Source organism: Carassius auratus, chromosome 5, assembly GCF_003368295.1.
Source record: "Carassius auratus strain Wakin chromosome 5, ASM336829v1, whole genome shotgun sequence".
Lineage (NCBI taxonomy): Eukaryota > Metazoa > Chordata > Actinopteri > Cypriniformes > Cyprinidae > Carassius > Carassius auratus.
The window spans coordinates 9,595,438-9,609,415 of NC_039247.1; the positions used below are offsets into that span (position 1 = coordinate 9,595,438).

Genomic DNA, 13,978 nt, shown 5'->3' on the forward strand with positions numbered 1-13,978 from the left:
TTTAAGGAAAGAAGTGTTTAAACCTTAAAATATATATATATTTTTTTTAAATTAAAAAACATTTAGCCATGGTGTTGAGGTTAGTCTCCATCCATGTCTAGACCCCCTTTTAAGATGTTGATTTCCCGTTTGCTTTATTTGAAAAACCCTTATTGATTTGAAAATTTATTTTGGATGGCTGAAACTCACATAAATTAAAAGTTTTGTAATCTAGACCAGAAGAGGGTTGAGTTTGAGTCAAAACCGAGACCCAAAGAAGATGTAGTCTTGTAGCAATGGGACTTTTCACTATTTGTATCTCTCCGCTGTGTTCATGGTTAGAAAGATCCTATAGGACTATAGTCTACAGGACTTATAGGACAGATCCTACAGACTAAAAGGGGATTGAGTCCGAGTCAAGATTGAGTTCACATGACATGACCAAGACTCTGAAAATATACTCTTGGACTCAGACATGAGAACCAAGACCAAGACCATGATCTTGTCATGGAGTCTGGAGCATGTGAACTGGTTCTGCACGATTAATCGCATGTGATTGTCATTCATGTTTCGACAGTAAAGCCAGTTCTGTGATTAGCAGTAAATGTCCATCACCTACTTTTAAATGGAGCGGCATTTAATATACAGAGTCGTAGTTCGCTGACAAGCTACGCAATATCACGTTCATAACCGCATGCGATTCATCTGCAATTATGACACTGTGTTGCGTAGTTTGTCACCAAACTACGACTCTGTATATTAAGTGCTGCTCCATTTGAAAGCAGGTGATGGCTATTTAGTACTAATCACAGAACCAGCTTTACTGACGAGACACGCATGACAATCGCATGCAATAAATCATGCAGCCCTAATGTGAACTTAGTCTTGACTCTGACTCAATCCCCTTCTGGTCTGGGTTTTGATTTAGATATGAATGAGCTGGTCTCGACTACAACATTGATAGTTAGTATTAAATAATATACATTTTTGACATAATATTGCTGGACATTGTGTCTGTATTTGCTCTGCTAACTAAAATAGTTCTAAGTAAAGCAAAAGAGGGATAGGAGAGAGATACAAACAGCGAAAAGTCCCAGTGTTACCGGACTACATGTCAGTGCTCTTGGAACAGTGTTAGTTTAAGCAGATTTGAGGACTGGAACTAACCACTGAATGAATAAAAAGAAGGTCTTTATGGATGCCAGATTACAAAGATTAGTTATGAGCATGCTTTACTCATCCTACAAACATTTGTGAACAATGATTTAGGTCATGAACTTTAACCATGCATCCTATACTCTAAGCGTAGGAAATAAACAGGGATTATTCAGGTCTAATGACCTCATATCTAATGCTCCCTTACAACAGAAATTCTTTCATTGTTTAATCACACCCCATGTAATTTGGATTTGGAACAACATGCGTGTGAACAAATGACATAAGTCTCCTGTCTTTATCCTATCATGTCTCTTCTGGGTAAAGTCATCTTATACCTTATTTCTTATCCAGTTAGTTAGCATGAAGAGAACATGGATCAAGACAGTTATTGCTGTAAGGAAAAGTAAGGAAAAAGATTCAGCTGGGGAAAAGTAACACATCTACACTTCTCTTTTCTCCAAATCGCTTTATTCTGGGCACACCTCTAGCAGGCAGGCCGAGTTCCTTGCAGGGATGAGTGAGCTACAGAAATCTGTAGACAGGTGATGGGAAAGAGAACACTCTCTGAGGCTGGAAGAGAGCTGAGAGACTGATTTTCAGAAACTATTTACTGCTAAAGCACTAACTAGGCCTTGTGGTGTGAAACAGTCCTGAGGTCAGACTGTTGCTCTTGTGGACAAGCATGACGGGGTGGTGCAAACTCCCTGGTTTTACTTTATGACAGGACCTCAAGGTGTGATCTTCATTTCCCTTTTCTGTTTATTTGACTTTCGGCCATGTTAATAATAATAGATAGCAGAGAGATCACAAAAAACTTTGGGCGAAAGAGGGGAACAGGATGTTCAAACTTGTATGAGCACTACAACTCAGTGAGTCAGAGCATGTGTACTAATCATTATGCCACAACTCCAATATTTCCCCTTTTCTATGAAATATTAACATAGTCAGCAAAAAATAAAGACTGAAATGTTCTCAGCGTGCTATAATGCAGTATTATGTTTCTGTAAACAGTGTTAGCATTATTGCTAACTTTAAGCTAATCACTCTGGCTTAGCTAACTTTCTCTGGCTAAAACAAATATATACATATCTTCATAAAACTATTGGTATTTACCAAAAATTGCTTACAACAGCTTTAAAGTACAAAGAGTGAATTGTGATGGATGATTTGTTTTTTGTTTTTTACAGCTGGCCAGAGGTTAAAAATGAAATCACAGTTTTGTGTCAACATATATTTATGAATGTTTTCAAGATTCTGAAAAGTCCAATATTGTCCACATTATCAGACACTATGAGGTATGTCCAGGATGAGCATTTGTCTTTTACAATACAATACTTTTGTAATACAGATGATCAAAATACATCCATTCATGTACTGATGCAGTAGTCATGCCCTTTGCAGTAACAGTACCATTACCATTACCTCAAGTAGTGATGTTCAGGGGAGCAGACAAAACTCCTAAAACACATATAGCACACATTGAAACACAAAGATATAAACGGACACGCTAAGAGCCCCTACAGTGACAGAAAACAGGTTAGAGGACAAACATTTGACAAGAAAATCAGTAAGGAATACATATGTATAAAAGACAGACAGTGGAGAACGAAAGGTGGAAAAATAAAAGAATGTACAAGACAGTGGAGAGAGATAAGATGATGGCAGACTCTATATTTCACTGCACATTCTGAAATATAGACCCTAAATCCTTCAGTACTGCTCAAACTGAAGCATTACAGGAACAGTTCACAAAAACATTATAATTCTCTCATCATTCACCCACCCTCATGTAGCTCCAGAGCCATATGACTTTTCTTCTGTGAAACACAAATGTTTAATGTCCTAGTCGCTCTTTTCAATATAGTTAAAATCAATGATGACTAAAGTTAACAAGCCCCAAAATTAACCATAAAAAAAGGATTCCGTGTTTTGTGCGTTATATTCTGAAATCCTCTGAAGCCATACAACAGCTTTATGTGCAATACAAATAGGCTTTTAATTGTAATTGACTCAGAGTCGGAAGGATACAAAAGGGGAGCGACGACAGAGAAGGACGAGAGAGGACCAGGCCTGGACTTTATTTTCTGTTCGTTTTTTGTTTGTGCACGACAATGTCCGCGAGGGGCTGTTGCGTTGTTTTGTGTTTGTTTGTAATTAAACATTTTATTAATTGATTTGATTGTCCGCTGGTTCCTGCCTCCTCCTTCCTGTCAATAAAAAAAGAAGCTTGAACACGGATGTCTTTAAACCTTTAGAGCAAATAGCTAACTATCCATTATGACATGTAGGCATTTTATATATATATATATATATATATATATATATATAAAGATTAAGTATAAACCCACTGAAACAGGCGCATTAGCTTGTCTACCTCAAGTCTACAATTACCATTTTTTTCAGCAACACCTTATAATAGCTTTAATTAATAAACGAGAGACAAGATCAGCTATATATGTAGCTCATGAAGATTTTAATATTAATATAACCATATGAGTGTACTGTATATTTTCATTTAAATATTAATTGGTATACTAATTACTGTACATTATCAAGCATTATCAAATTACATCACCATAACAATTTGAATGATCATTTTATTTGAAGAATGTTTTCAGAACATTTCCTTTTATCATTATTTCTAATTAATCTGAAACAATAACTTTATACATTTTTTAATTCAAAAACTCAGATTTGTTAACTAATTTGTAAAACATTATGTTGTTACAGAACCATTAAAGAATACTATAAAAGCCATTATAAATGTAACCCTTCACTGATTTGACTATTTATGGTTTTCCTCTCATGACCCATGTATAATATTTTCATCTGTTAAACTGCAAGATTCACTGTGAAGGACTCTGGTCAGCAAGACTAGTTTGACTGTCTGACATCATGCAAGAGAAGTGTGATGGGACAGAGGAGGAGACACGATTTAAACAGAGAGTAAATGAACTCACGGTGAATGAGAGCTGGAGTTGGAGGAGCTGCATGAAAGAGCAGGATTTGGCCTTATAAAACTGCATATGCCAAAAACAAAAACTATGAGAGGGGAAAGAAATAGTTTGGTGGGGGCGGAGTCAGTGGCAGGGACTGTAGCTGTCAATCACTCTGACACTAACTCCACCCAACTCAATGGGAAGTACATATCAATAATAGTGTGACTTTAAAACAGAATTTAAAACAAAACAAGTGAGAAGGCATCACAGTATTAGGAAAGACATTTAAATTCCAGGTGCATTAAAATTGATTAAATTAATGAATCAAATGAAATTATATTATACTAAATTAGTCATTATAATATTCTGTTAAAATGTCCCTATTACGTCATTTCCAATATTGCCTTTCATGCAGTGTATAATGTAGCTGTATGTGAATGTAATCATTCTGCAAAGCTGTAAAGTTGAAAGTGCACAATAAATAAAGTTATTGTCTGCCAAAATAAAAAATCAACTCTCTACAGCATAAACAAGTTGATAGTAAATCAAGTCCCACTTCCGTGATGGCTACACATGACTGGGTAACACATTTGCATAATTTCGCGCCTATGTTTTACGTTGGACGGCCGCGAACAACTTGACCCCGCCTACAAACACGTCATTCTCTTGATGAATGCTTCTTAAATATCACACTTGCTGTTGAAAGATGGATCAGTATCTTGTTTATTTGGACCAGCTGCTACACTGAATCACAACGTGGAAATATGTGAAATAACAGACGTTTATATTTTCTATAGAGCATTCAAAATGCAGAACTATTGAAATAGGTGTATCATTTCCAACACAAGCTGTACACCATAAACCAGTCACAACAGATGAGGCCATCTGACCAATCAGAGCAGAGCTGGCTCACAGAAAGGATGGTTTTAGAGAGACTGAATCTTTGAACTGTTTCAAACTAATTGTTTGAGAATCGCTGGAAAAACAGATGATATTAAATGCATACGCAAGCATTTTTTTTTTTTTTTACCTTACATGCATGTAATCCTATTGTAGAAGACTCCCAAAACAATATTAGGAACCATAAAAATTGCATAATAGGGACACTTTAAATAATTCAATAAATGGACTTTTGAAACACTGGAAAAAAAATGTCTTTCATAATGAAAAATTACAAATAAATCAACAGAAACTCAACATAAACTCAATAGAAACATTAGAAAAATCTTTCAGAATTTCTACAAGATTCTAACGGGGAAAACACACAAAAAAAAAATCATATCCAGGGCCATAACAACATTGAAAAGAACGTTACCCCAATATTCTGAACTGTGTTTGATCAAATATGGCTGGTTTTAAATTAGGATTTTAATTCATAACTGCCTTTAATTCATTGGATTGCCACAATAACTGTCTTTAGCTACAGTTAAACAACCAATTTGATTTTCATTTGATTCATCATTCGTTCGCTACATACTGTATATTTTACACTGTACATTAATTTGTGTCTATCAACTAATATTATCAAACATAGATTGATTTTTCAGGTGGCCTCAGCAGGGAAGCATAAAAAAATCTGTAGATTTTCACACAGCCTGGCTAAACCAAGTATACAAGTCATTTTAGAGTAAAGACAACCAATTATGGGTGCAGGACCAACTGCAAAAAGAACATAAGAATCCATACAGAGACATACTGAGGACCAAATAAAAGTGACAACACTAAAATAAGAAAAAAAACAACACCCAGAAATGTGCTTACAGAGACAAACAGAAATATGGTTTTTGGGACACATAAAAAAAGCAATGAGAGGACATGATGGGGTGATGAACAGGTGTATTAGAGTGGTAGTGAATGGGGAGGACTTCAGGTTTAATGCCCCCTGACTTACGCTGTGATGGAAATGTTAGCGGCCGATATGGGGCTGACCTCCTTTACCTCCTTGGCTTTCTGCAGAGCCATTTTCTTACTGATGGCCTCCTCCTGCTCCTCCTCATCCTGAGAGAGAGGTATGACAAAGAAACAGGGAACGACAGACATTTATAAATTTACATCCAATGGCAAGCATCAACAAATCAAGATCAAGTGCTGTCCCAGAAGCCTTAAAGCCCTATACTGTTGGTACCATCTTCATGTTAGGCTGTAAATCCCTCAACAGACTGAAAGTTTCATTACCTTGAGTTATTGATCAGGGCAAACATAAGTCAAAACAAAATAGCCCTTCCAGACAGTCTCATGAAACGTATAAATCTTTCAGAGCATGGCGATGGGATCACACATTTGGTATACACTAATGTGAGACTCAAGAGTAGTGTGCGCAGGAACTGTACAGATGTGTGACGGTGACTAGTATTGGCCATGTATGTACATATTTTTGCCAAACATCCTTATAATGCCCAACCAACCTTGGTGAGTTCCTGTGCATTGGCAAGATTATCAACAGCGATGGCCAAAAAGACATTAAGGAGAGTGTCTGATCAAATGTGCTTTAAGGAATTTGGGTGAAAGTGGTCATCTAATAAAACTGTCAAACAAATCATTTTTTTATGCAGTCTTTTATCACACACTAAAATGTGGGGTCAATAAGATTTGTTGTAAAGAAATTAATGCTTTTACAGCACAGATTAATTAAATTGCTAACATTTATAATGTTATAAAATATTTCCAATAAATGCTGCTCTGTTCTTCTTTTGAGCACCAAATCATTATTAGCATGATTTCTAATCGACCATGAGAAACTGCAGACTGGAACAATCGCTGCTGAAAATTCAGCTTTGCCATCACTTGAAAAAATAACTTTTTAAAAATATATTCAAATGTATTCAAATAGAGAAATAAGCATAAAAATAGTATTAAATATTTAGTAGTTTCCATTCTTTGTGTGGTAGAATTTAATTATCAGTGAAGCCAAGGTAGTATGAAATATCATCTATGAGTCAAACAGTTATTTGTACAAAAATAAATGCTGAAGAAAAACAGGTCAGCAGCAAAAACAACTTTATACCTATAATTGCATAAAGTGTGGGAGAAGTTTTTTTTAATATTTATTTACTTGTTTAATGATTAAGTGTTAACATTTTCTGCAGCATTATTGAAGAACACTTTTGCAGAAACCTTTACATTAAAAATTAGGCCATTAAAAAGCATGACTGTAACGACAGTCCTATGTCATAAAGGATACAGTTTCCAAATAATGTGAGCACAATGAAGTACACGGAGCAGAACATTCCCCGGTGCACTCCTCCCTGGGATTCAATTCCATGATACATCACAGCATTCCAGTCCTCTCCTGTCAGAATCTTATCAGATAAAATACATTATGGAAATATTACTAATATCAAATGAGAGCATTCAGACACTTATCACCAGATGGTTAATACCTGAAACACTGTCAGGATAGCAGCTGGGAATGTGTCAAAGTTGGTCGTCGGGGTCTCATCTTCAAAATTAAACCTAGAAGAGAGATGATGAGCTGTGAATCATTTTCTTGGATGAAACTCATGTGTACTCTTAAGAGCCAGCTTTGCTCTAATTTCAAAATGTTTTTTTTTTCAGTTTTTTTGCTCACAAACAGCAAAAACAGTTCGGATATGTTCCAATAATAATGTTTCTTTTCATATGCATATAAAAGCTGAGCTGAATCCTCCTCTCTGCATCTCCAGAACTGATAACAAAACATAATAAATATGCTTTCTTATTTCACCATTCTCTTCCATATAGCCTAGACTCTCAGGGCCTCGGTAGGGGCCTCACTACAAGAGAATGTGAAGAAATGCTTAAAAAGAGAGAAGAAACATTCCATAATTCTGGAAAATAAAACTGATTCCTTTCTTTGCCCAATCACTGTTACTCAATTTATTGGAAAAAAGAAAGTGCACAAAAAAATACATAATGCTCTCTTGATGTGCTTGACAACCAAACATATGAACCTGCCTCCTTCATCCAACCCAGAAAATGACAGTTTATCATGTCCATCTACCGTCTTAAATATTAATGTGCTATGGAGCTGAAATCCAGTACCAGAGAAGCACAAAAGCAATTTCTCATTTCACTTAGCACAGATCTGGAAAGACTTCGCTGCCATCAGGAGGGAATAGTCTCTCCTGCAATAACATTTCAATAACATTTTCTCATTTCGCACCAACTATTTGTTTAGCTGGCACTCTTCTTATTACAGTAGATCACATGACTGTGTGTTTGTGCATCTAAGCTGATATAAACCTCATGGGAAGCGTGTGTAGAGGCAATTCCTCTGTTGCAGCGTATGATTAATAATTCATAGAACAGAGAAATGAAAACTTGCGCCGTCTGGATCAGCTCAGTCATGTTTGTTTACATGTGGCTGTGGGTTAAATGAAACAACAGGGCTTGGAAGAGTCATGACTGCTTATGCAGAGAGGAACGTAAACGATACAGGGTTTTTTTTTTCCACGTCAAGAGATGATTTAAGCATTTTCAGTCAAAAGTACATCGCAAAAGTAGCTCTTAAATTAAAGGGTCTACATAAGTGGTTCTCAACTGGTGAGTCAAATCCAAAAGTGGGTTGCAGACCTGTTCCGACTGCAGACAGCAGGGAAAACAAACATTATACAATTCAACTAACTATATTATTGTGCATAGTTAGGGCAACATATATATTCTTCCTATATCTTTTGCATTTATTAAACAAATATATATCAGCCATTGTTCGTGCTGTCCAGAATTTATTTGCACAGTAAACTATTGGCTAATCAGAGCATGAAATCAATTAGAATTAGGAACAAAACTCTCAAACGTATAAAACGAACCAGTTATCTGACCTCTAATCATCATATGTACTTTATAGCAAACAATGGCATGAACATGGACTAGATGACGCGTGACTGTAACCCTCAGCCTGATACTTACTGTCCTCCGAAGAGCTGCATTCCTAGCAGAGCAAACACTACGATGAAGAGAAACAGCAGGAACAGGAGACTGATGATGGACTTCATTGAGTTGAGCAGAGACACCACCAGATTCCGTAACGAGTTCCAATACCTGCCAAAGCATTTCAGGACAAATTAGTTTAGGGAAAGAAATATACCTTGATTTGTGGGATGATATATACTAACATAAACACAAACTGTTGAACTACTGATAATGAATCAAGTGTCAACACAGCCATGGCATGAATTGGAGCACTTGTTATACCTCGGGTCTATAAAATATGCTTTTTTCAGTCATAATTCAATGGTCAAGAATCAATTATTCCACTTGAAGCACTAACAACAAAAATCCAATTACTTGCCCATGGTCTTTTGAAACTTAATTTGGTACAGTCAACAAATCAGAATCAAGCATTAAATTGTCATGGTATAAATATGATCATTTAGGCCAATAATCTACAGAGCACCATATGATGAACAGGCAGTTTTGATCTCTTACTTGGTAACCTTGAATATCCTCAGCAAACGTAGTGCTCGCAACACACTAATGCCAAAAGAGGCTCCTGGTTTTACTGCTGCCCAGATCACCTCAAAAATGCTACCCACAATCACCTAAACACACCAAAGAGAGAACACAAACACACAAGCCACAATTCATTTTTGAAAACAAAATTCATTTCCAGGATAAAATTAATAGTTTCACAAATTCTAATTCTAATCATATAATTTGTCTAAACGTCTTGCAGCTGCTGTCTTTGAGAAGGGTCAGTAGGACAACACGCATTCCTCTGTTTCTTATAAAGCAGAACCTCTGGCATTAACTGAAAAAGGAACATGTATTGTTTTTGGTCCTGCATATCATTTGTATTTTGATAGCACGTTACTCACCCCAAAGTCAAAGCAGTTAAATGAGGAGTGAAAGTAGGTCCTGGGCCCAAGGCCATACATCTTCAGACTCATCTCTATTAGAAACAGACCAAGGAATACAAACTCCGCCAAATCTGGATACACAAAAAAAGCATTTATCAATGAACTTTATCAGTTACATCACCTATCATTTTTTAAGTCCTGTCAAGTCATGCCAGTAGTGAAACATGTAATAACCTACTGACAAAATAATCCTCATACTCTGTCGCTTCTGTATTAGGTTTCAACATAACATAACAGTTAATAGAGCTCCAGTATAATCATCGAGGCCACCATGGTGGTCTAAAGGTGCCAAGTCAGAGTGGTGTGGCCTCATAGGTAAAACTGGGCAGGTAACTGAAAAATGTCATCACATTTTGCTCTTCAGGAAGAAAACTTAAATCTTTTGGGGAAGCTGTCCCTGCAATGTGGTGTATTTGGCCTTCTATAAAAGCATCAGCTAAATGACAATTAGTGATTAGAAGCAGCAGGCATGCAAGAAGAGCTGGGGCAATGCTCCTTTCTCATTTTTTTGCACCAATCTACCACAAGTAACTCTATACTGTGTGGACTAACAGATATGGAAGTTACTTTCTTTACATCAACATAGTTTAGGCATGAATTAAACTTTAGAATGGACTGCTCACCTGACATGGATCAAAAGTCAACACATGGCACAAATTTTGACATATTCTATATACAGTACCATTCAAAAGTTTAACATTTATTTTTGAAAGAACCATTGCTGCATTTATTTGTTCAAAAACACAGTAAAAACAGTAGTATACAGTTTTTTTCTATTTTAATGCATTTTAAAATGCATTCTGCAGCCATTACTCCAGTCTTTAGTGTGACATGATCCTAATATACTGATTTGGTGTTGCCTAATAAAAAAAAAAAAACAAAAAAAACAAGTGATATATTTTTCCATGATTGTTTGCTGAAAAGAAAATTACAAACAGAAAAGAGCATTTATTTGAAACTTTTGTTTTGCAACAGTCTTTACTGTCAATTTGATCAATTTAATGCATCCTTGCTTTGTAATTAACTTCATTAACTGATTAGTGTATAATTAAATTAATTTAAATACATTTTTAATCTAAAGACTCTTCTTTTTAACTCAAGAAACATTATCAGTCACTAAAACTAAATGGTAAATGTAAATGGTAAAAATTCAGATGCTAAAAACTAAAGCTTGACTTGGAGTCAAATCGTTGTACAAGTAATAATGCATATACAAGGAGCATAGTATATAAAATATATAGTATTTTTTGACGGTTTGTATATCAGTCCCTCCAGAAAAATGCGATCGCCTGATTTAATGCATAATCAGCCAAAGGCCGCATATTTATGCGGGGTCGCATTTTTTCAAATACGCCGCTTTTTTACCGCATAAATTGCCTATTTCAGGAAGCAAAATATGTGGGGCTAGCATGATTTCATAATCCCTGTATTTTCGTTGCAAAAAACACACGTATATATTAGCAGAAAGTTGAAAAATGTTGCGTTTACTTCACACAAGTAAAGCGCCATTTTCCCCCTATTGCCATGGGAAACTTGATGTAATTACGTGACATGAATATCATCCACAAACCCTGCGATGAAACCAGGGTGAAACTTGAAGCGCGCAAATCATTCTTATTTGCCAACAAAAATAAGCACAAAAGAACGTGCGAAGCAGTTTCCCGATTTGTTACATGACAGTGGAGCCAAATTATATTGCGAGAACTTGCGAAAACTGCAGTTTGATGAAATCAACTCACTAGGCTACTAACACTGTTGTAGTTTCATTCAGAAGTTGATGCAACTTTACAGTTGTAAGATTGTACTTTTTTGTTACAGAACAGTATCAAAAACTTACAGTTGTAATTATTTTAGTAGTATGTAAAATAATTTACGTTGCAGTAAGAGATTGCAACTTAAATATTCTGTGATTTAGTATGCTCGCTTATCATAGGAAGTAATAAGAAATTACTCTTTACATTAAAGCTGCTTGCGTCTTGCAAACAGAACTGCTTGCATCTTGCGGAAGAACATCGTAGCCGGAACTACTTCTCTCTGTTTATGTCTATGAAGAATCACAAAGGTACTGGGTTACTCCGCCGCGGTACCCCCGAAGCAATCTAAAATAGTCAGAATATAAACACTTATTATAGATGTACCCTAGTGATTCAGGACAAGCTAAAAACACGGTTTGGAAAATGGATTCATGGTGTACTTGCTTATTATATAAATTTTTAACATTTTGAACACAAACAAAGTTACGGACCGCAGCTCTGATTGGTTGTTTCTTACCGGGAGCGGATTAATTAGTGCAAATGGCAATAGGACCACTGGGAGGAGCCAGAGGAGCTTGATTTTTTTCACAGATTATCTGTCTCATATTCTCATATTCTTCACGTAGTTGCCTAGTGAGAAAAAGTTGCTGGGGGAATCACCCTTTTTTCTCTTTTTATTTTTTTTTTGCAGTTTTTGCAAGTCATCGCATAAAATTGCAAAAATATCCCGCATATTCCATTTTTTAAGAAAACGTGCCGCAAAATCAAGGATTTTTGCCCACAACAATCACAAAAAAAATACGTGTTTTTCTGAAGGGACTGGTATATTACTCCCAGTGCACCTAAGCCATGTTCAAATATAGTTCACATAACCCTGTGATCCTCCTGAGAGCTGTAGTGATGTTTTAAAGATGCGGTTCACTTACACAGTGCATATGTGAGCCAGTCGGGCTGGTCATAGTGAACTATAGCCACACACAGTGTGTTCAGTCCCACTATACACAGAACAGTCCAGTAGAAGCTCTGGGCCTTCACCATACGGCGGATTAAGAAGCGAAACCTCTTCTCTTTCCTGCGAAGGTATGATGAGCTTTCGTTCTTGCTGCTCTTGCTTGTACGGGTGAACGGAGAGCCCTGGGGAGCTGCGGAGAGAGAGACTGTTTCAGACGTTCACAACAGCTCACAGATGATGGAGGGGAGAAGGATTCAACATACATTCTGATTTGTTCATGTCTTTTATATCCATCTTTCCACTCTCTCTCAATCTCCTTCTATTTTGGTTATGATTCTCTGTTTATGTTACATGTAAAAAAAAATAAACATCCCAAAGCCATCACAGATGTAAAGTTTATAACACATTTTTCAGTCTGCTTTTTTTATTTTCTATGCTGATTTTGGGAGGAAATCTACCATGAGGTCAAAGGTCACAGGCGTTAGGCCTGGATCTTACCGACTGATGTGATGTCAGTGAAATGGTCTTCTCCTTCCTCTGCACTGATGAGGTCATTTTTGCTCTTCTTAGCTCTTTTCAATACTAAACATGTTAAATAGCGAATAGTAATTTAACAGTAGTAGCAATAATACATTTATTAAGAGTATGGTATAAAAAAAATTGTTTATTAATTATTATTAGTAGTAGTAAGAAAGACTCAATCTCTTTTGCTCTAACAATGAACAAATATAATACTTCATTTCTCAATGGTTACCTGGGTTGTTGCATTTCCTCTTGTACCAGGCACCATCATCCTTCTCCTCTGCATTTTTATCTTCTTCAGCAAGTATTACTTCCTCTGAAATAAAGATATTTCACTACTTACAGTGTGTATGTCTTGCATCTGAAGCCATGAATTTTATTTTGAATTAAATATCTAAATGTATACATGACAGGCTGAAATTGTTTTGCTCTTTTGAGGTTGTTTGCCGGGGTATTGCCACAGTATGGTTGCTAAGCTATTCTAAATGGTAGTTCTATGTGGTTGCTAGGGTGTTCTGGGTAGTTGCACCGGTGGAGAGACAGACAAAAGCAACCACTATAAAGCTTATGTAATCTGATCCTGTCACTGAAGATCTGATTAACATCCAGCAGGAGGCAGGGACAGCAGTGTGCACTGTATCACCCAACACATTAACGTTTTAAACAATGCAGTCAATATATGATTGACTATAACAGCTGTAGCAAGATACAGGAAGAAGTCAAAGCACCTGTAAGTAATTCCATCATGATTTTATGGTGTTAATGCATCAAAGCCGGGCCACCATAGAGAAGTTTGGGAAATCACCTCTCTAAGCCAAATAAAACCCCATGGAAGAG

The 13,978-nt window shown here is 36.3% G+C and overlaps 1 protein-coding gene across 10 annotated transcripts in view; it reads right to left on the reverse strand.

The window, feature by feature from the left end:
* LOC113074180 (probable voltage-dependent N-type calcium channel subunit alpha-1B) overlaps nt 1-13,978 on the reverse strand; it is an 88,530-nt gene that overhangs the window by 34,707 nt on the left and 39,845 nt on the right. For 6 of the 10 annotated variants that reach the window (XM_026246959.1, XM_026246971.1, XM_026246938.1 and 3 more), the window contains exons 9-19: nt 13,374-13,457; nt 13,118-13,201; nt 12,594-12,809; nt 9,872-9,984; nt 9,483-9,595; nt 8,964-9,095; nt 7,457-7,529; nt 7,258-7,375; nt 6,482-6,549; nt 5,968-6,074; nt 4,098-4,157 (exon numbers count right to left, since the gene is read on the reverse strand). In XM_026246959.1, the coding sequence (XP_026102744.1) occupies nt 4,098-4,157; nt 5,968-6,074; nt 6,482-6,549; nt 7,258-7,375; nt 7,457-7,529; nt 8,964-9,095; nt 9,483-9,595; nt 9,872-9,984; nt 12,594-12,809; nt 13,118-13,201; nt 13,374-13,457 (1,168 nt within the window). Of the gene's footprint in view, nt 1-2,559; nt 2,596-4,097; nt 4,158-5,967; nt 6,075-6,481; nt 6,550-7,257; nt 7,376-7,456; nt 7,530-8,963; nt 9,096-9,482; nt 9,596-9,871; nt 9,985-12,593; nt 12,810-13,117; nt 13,202-13,373; nt 13,458-13,978 lie in introns of all 10 variants that reach the window. The other 4 variants (XM_026246978.1, XM_026246952.1, XM_026246996.1 and 1 more) reach the window with 2 other exon arrangements.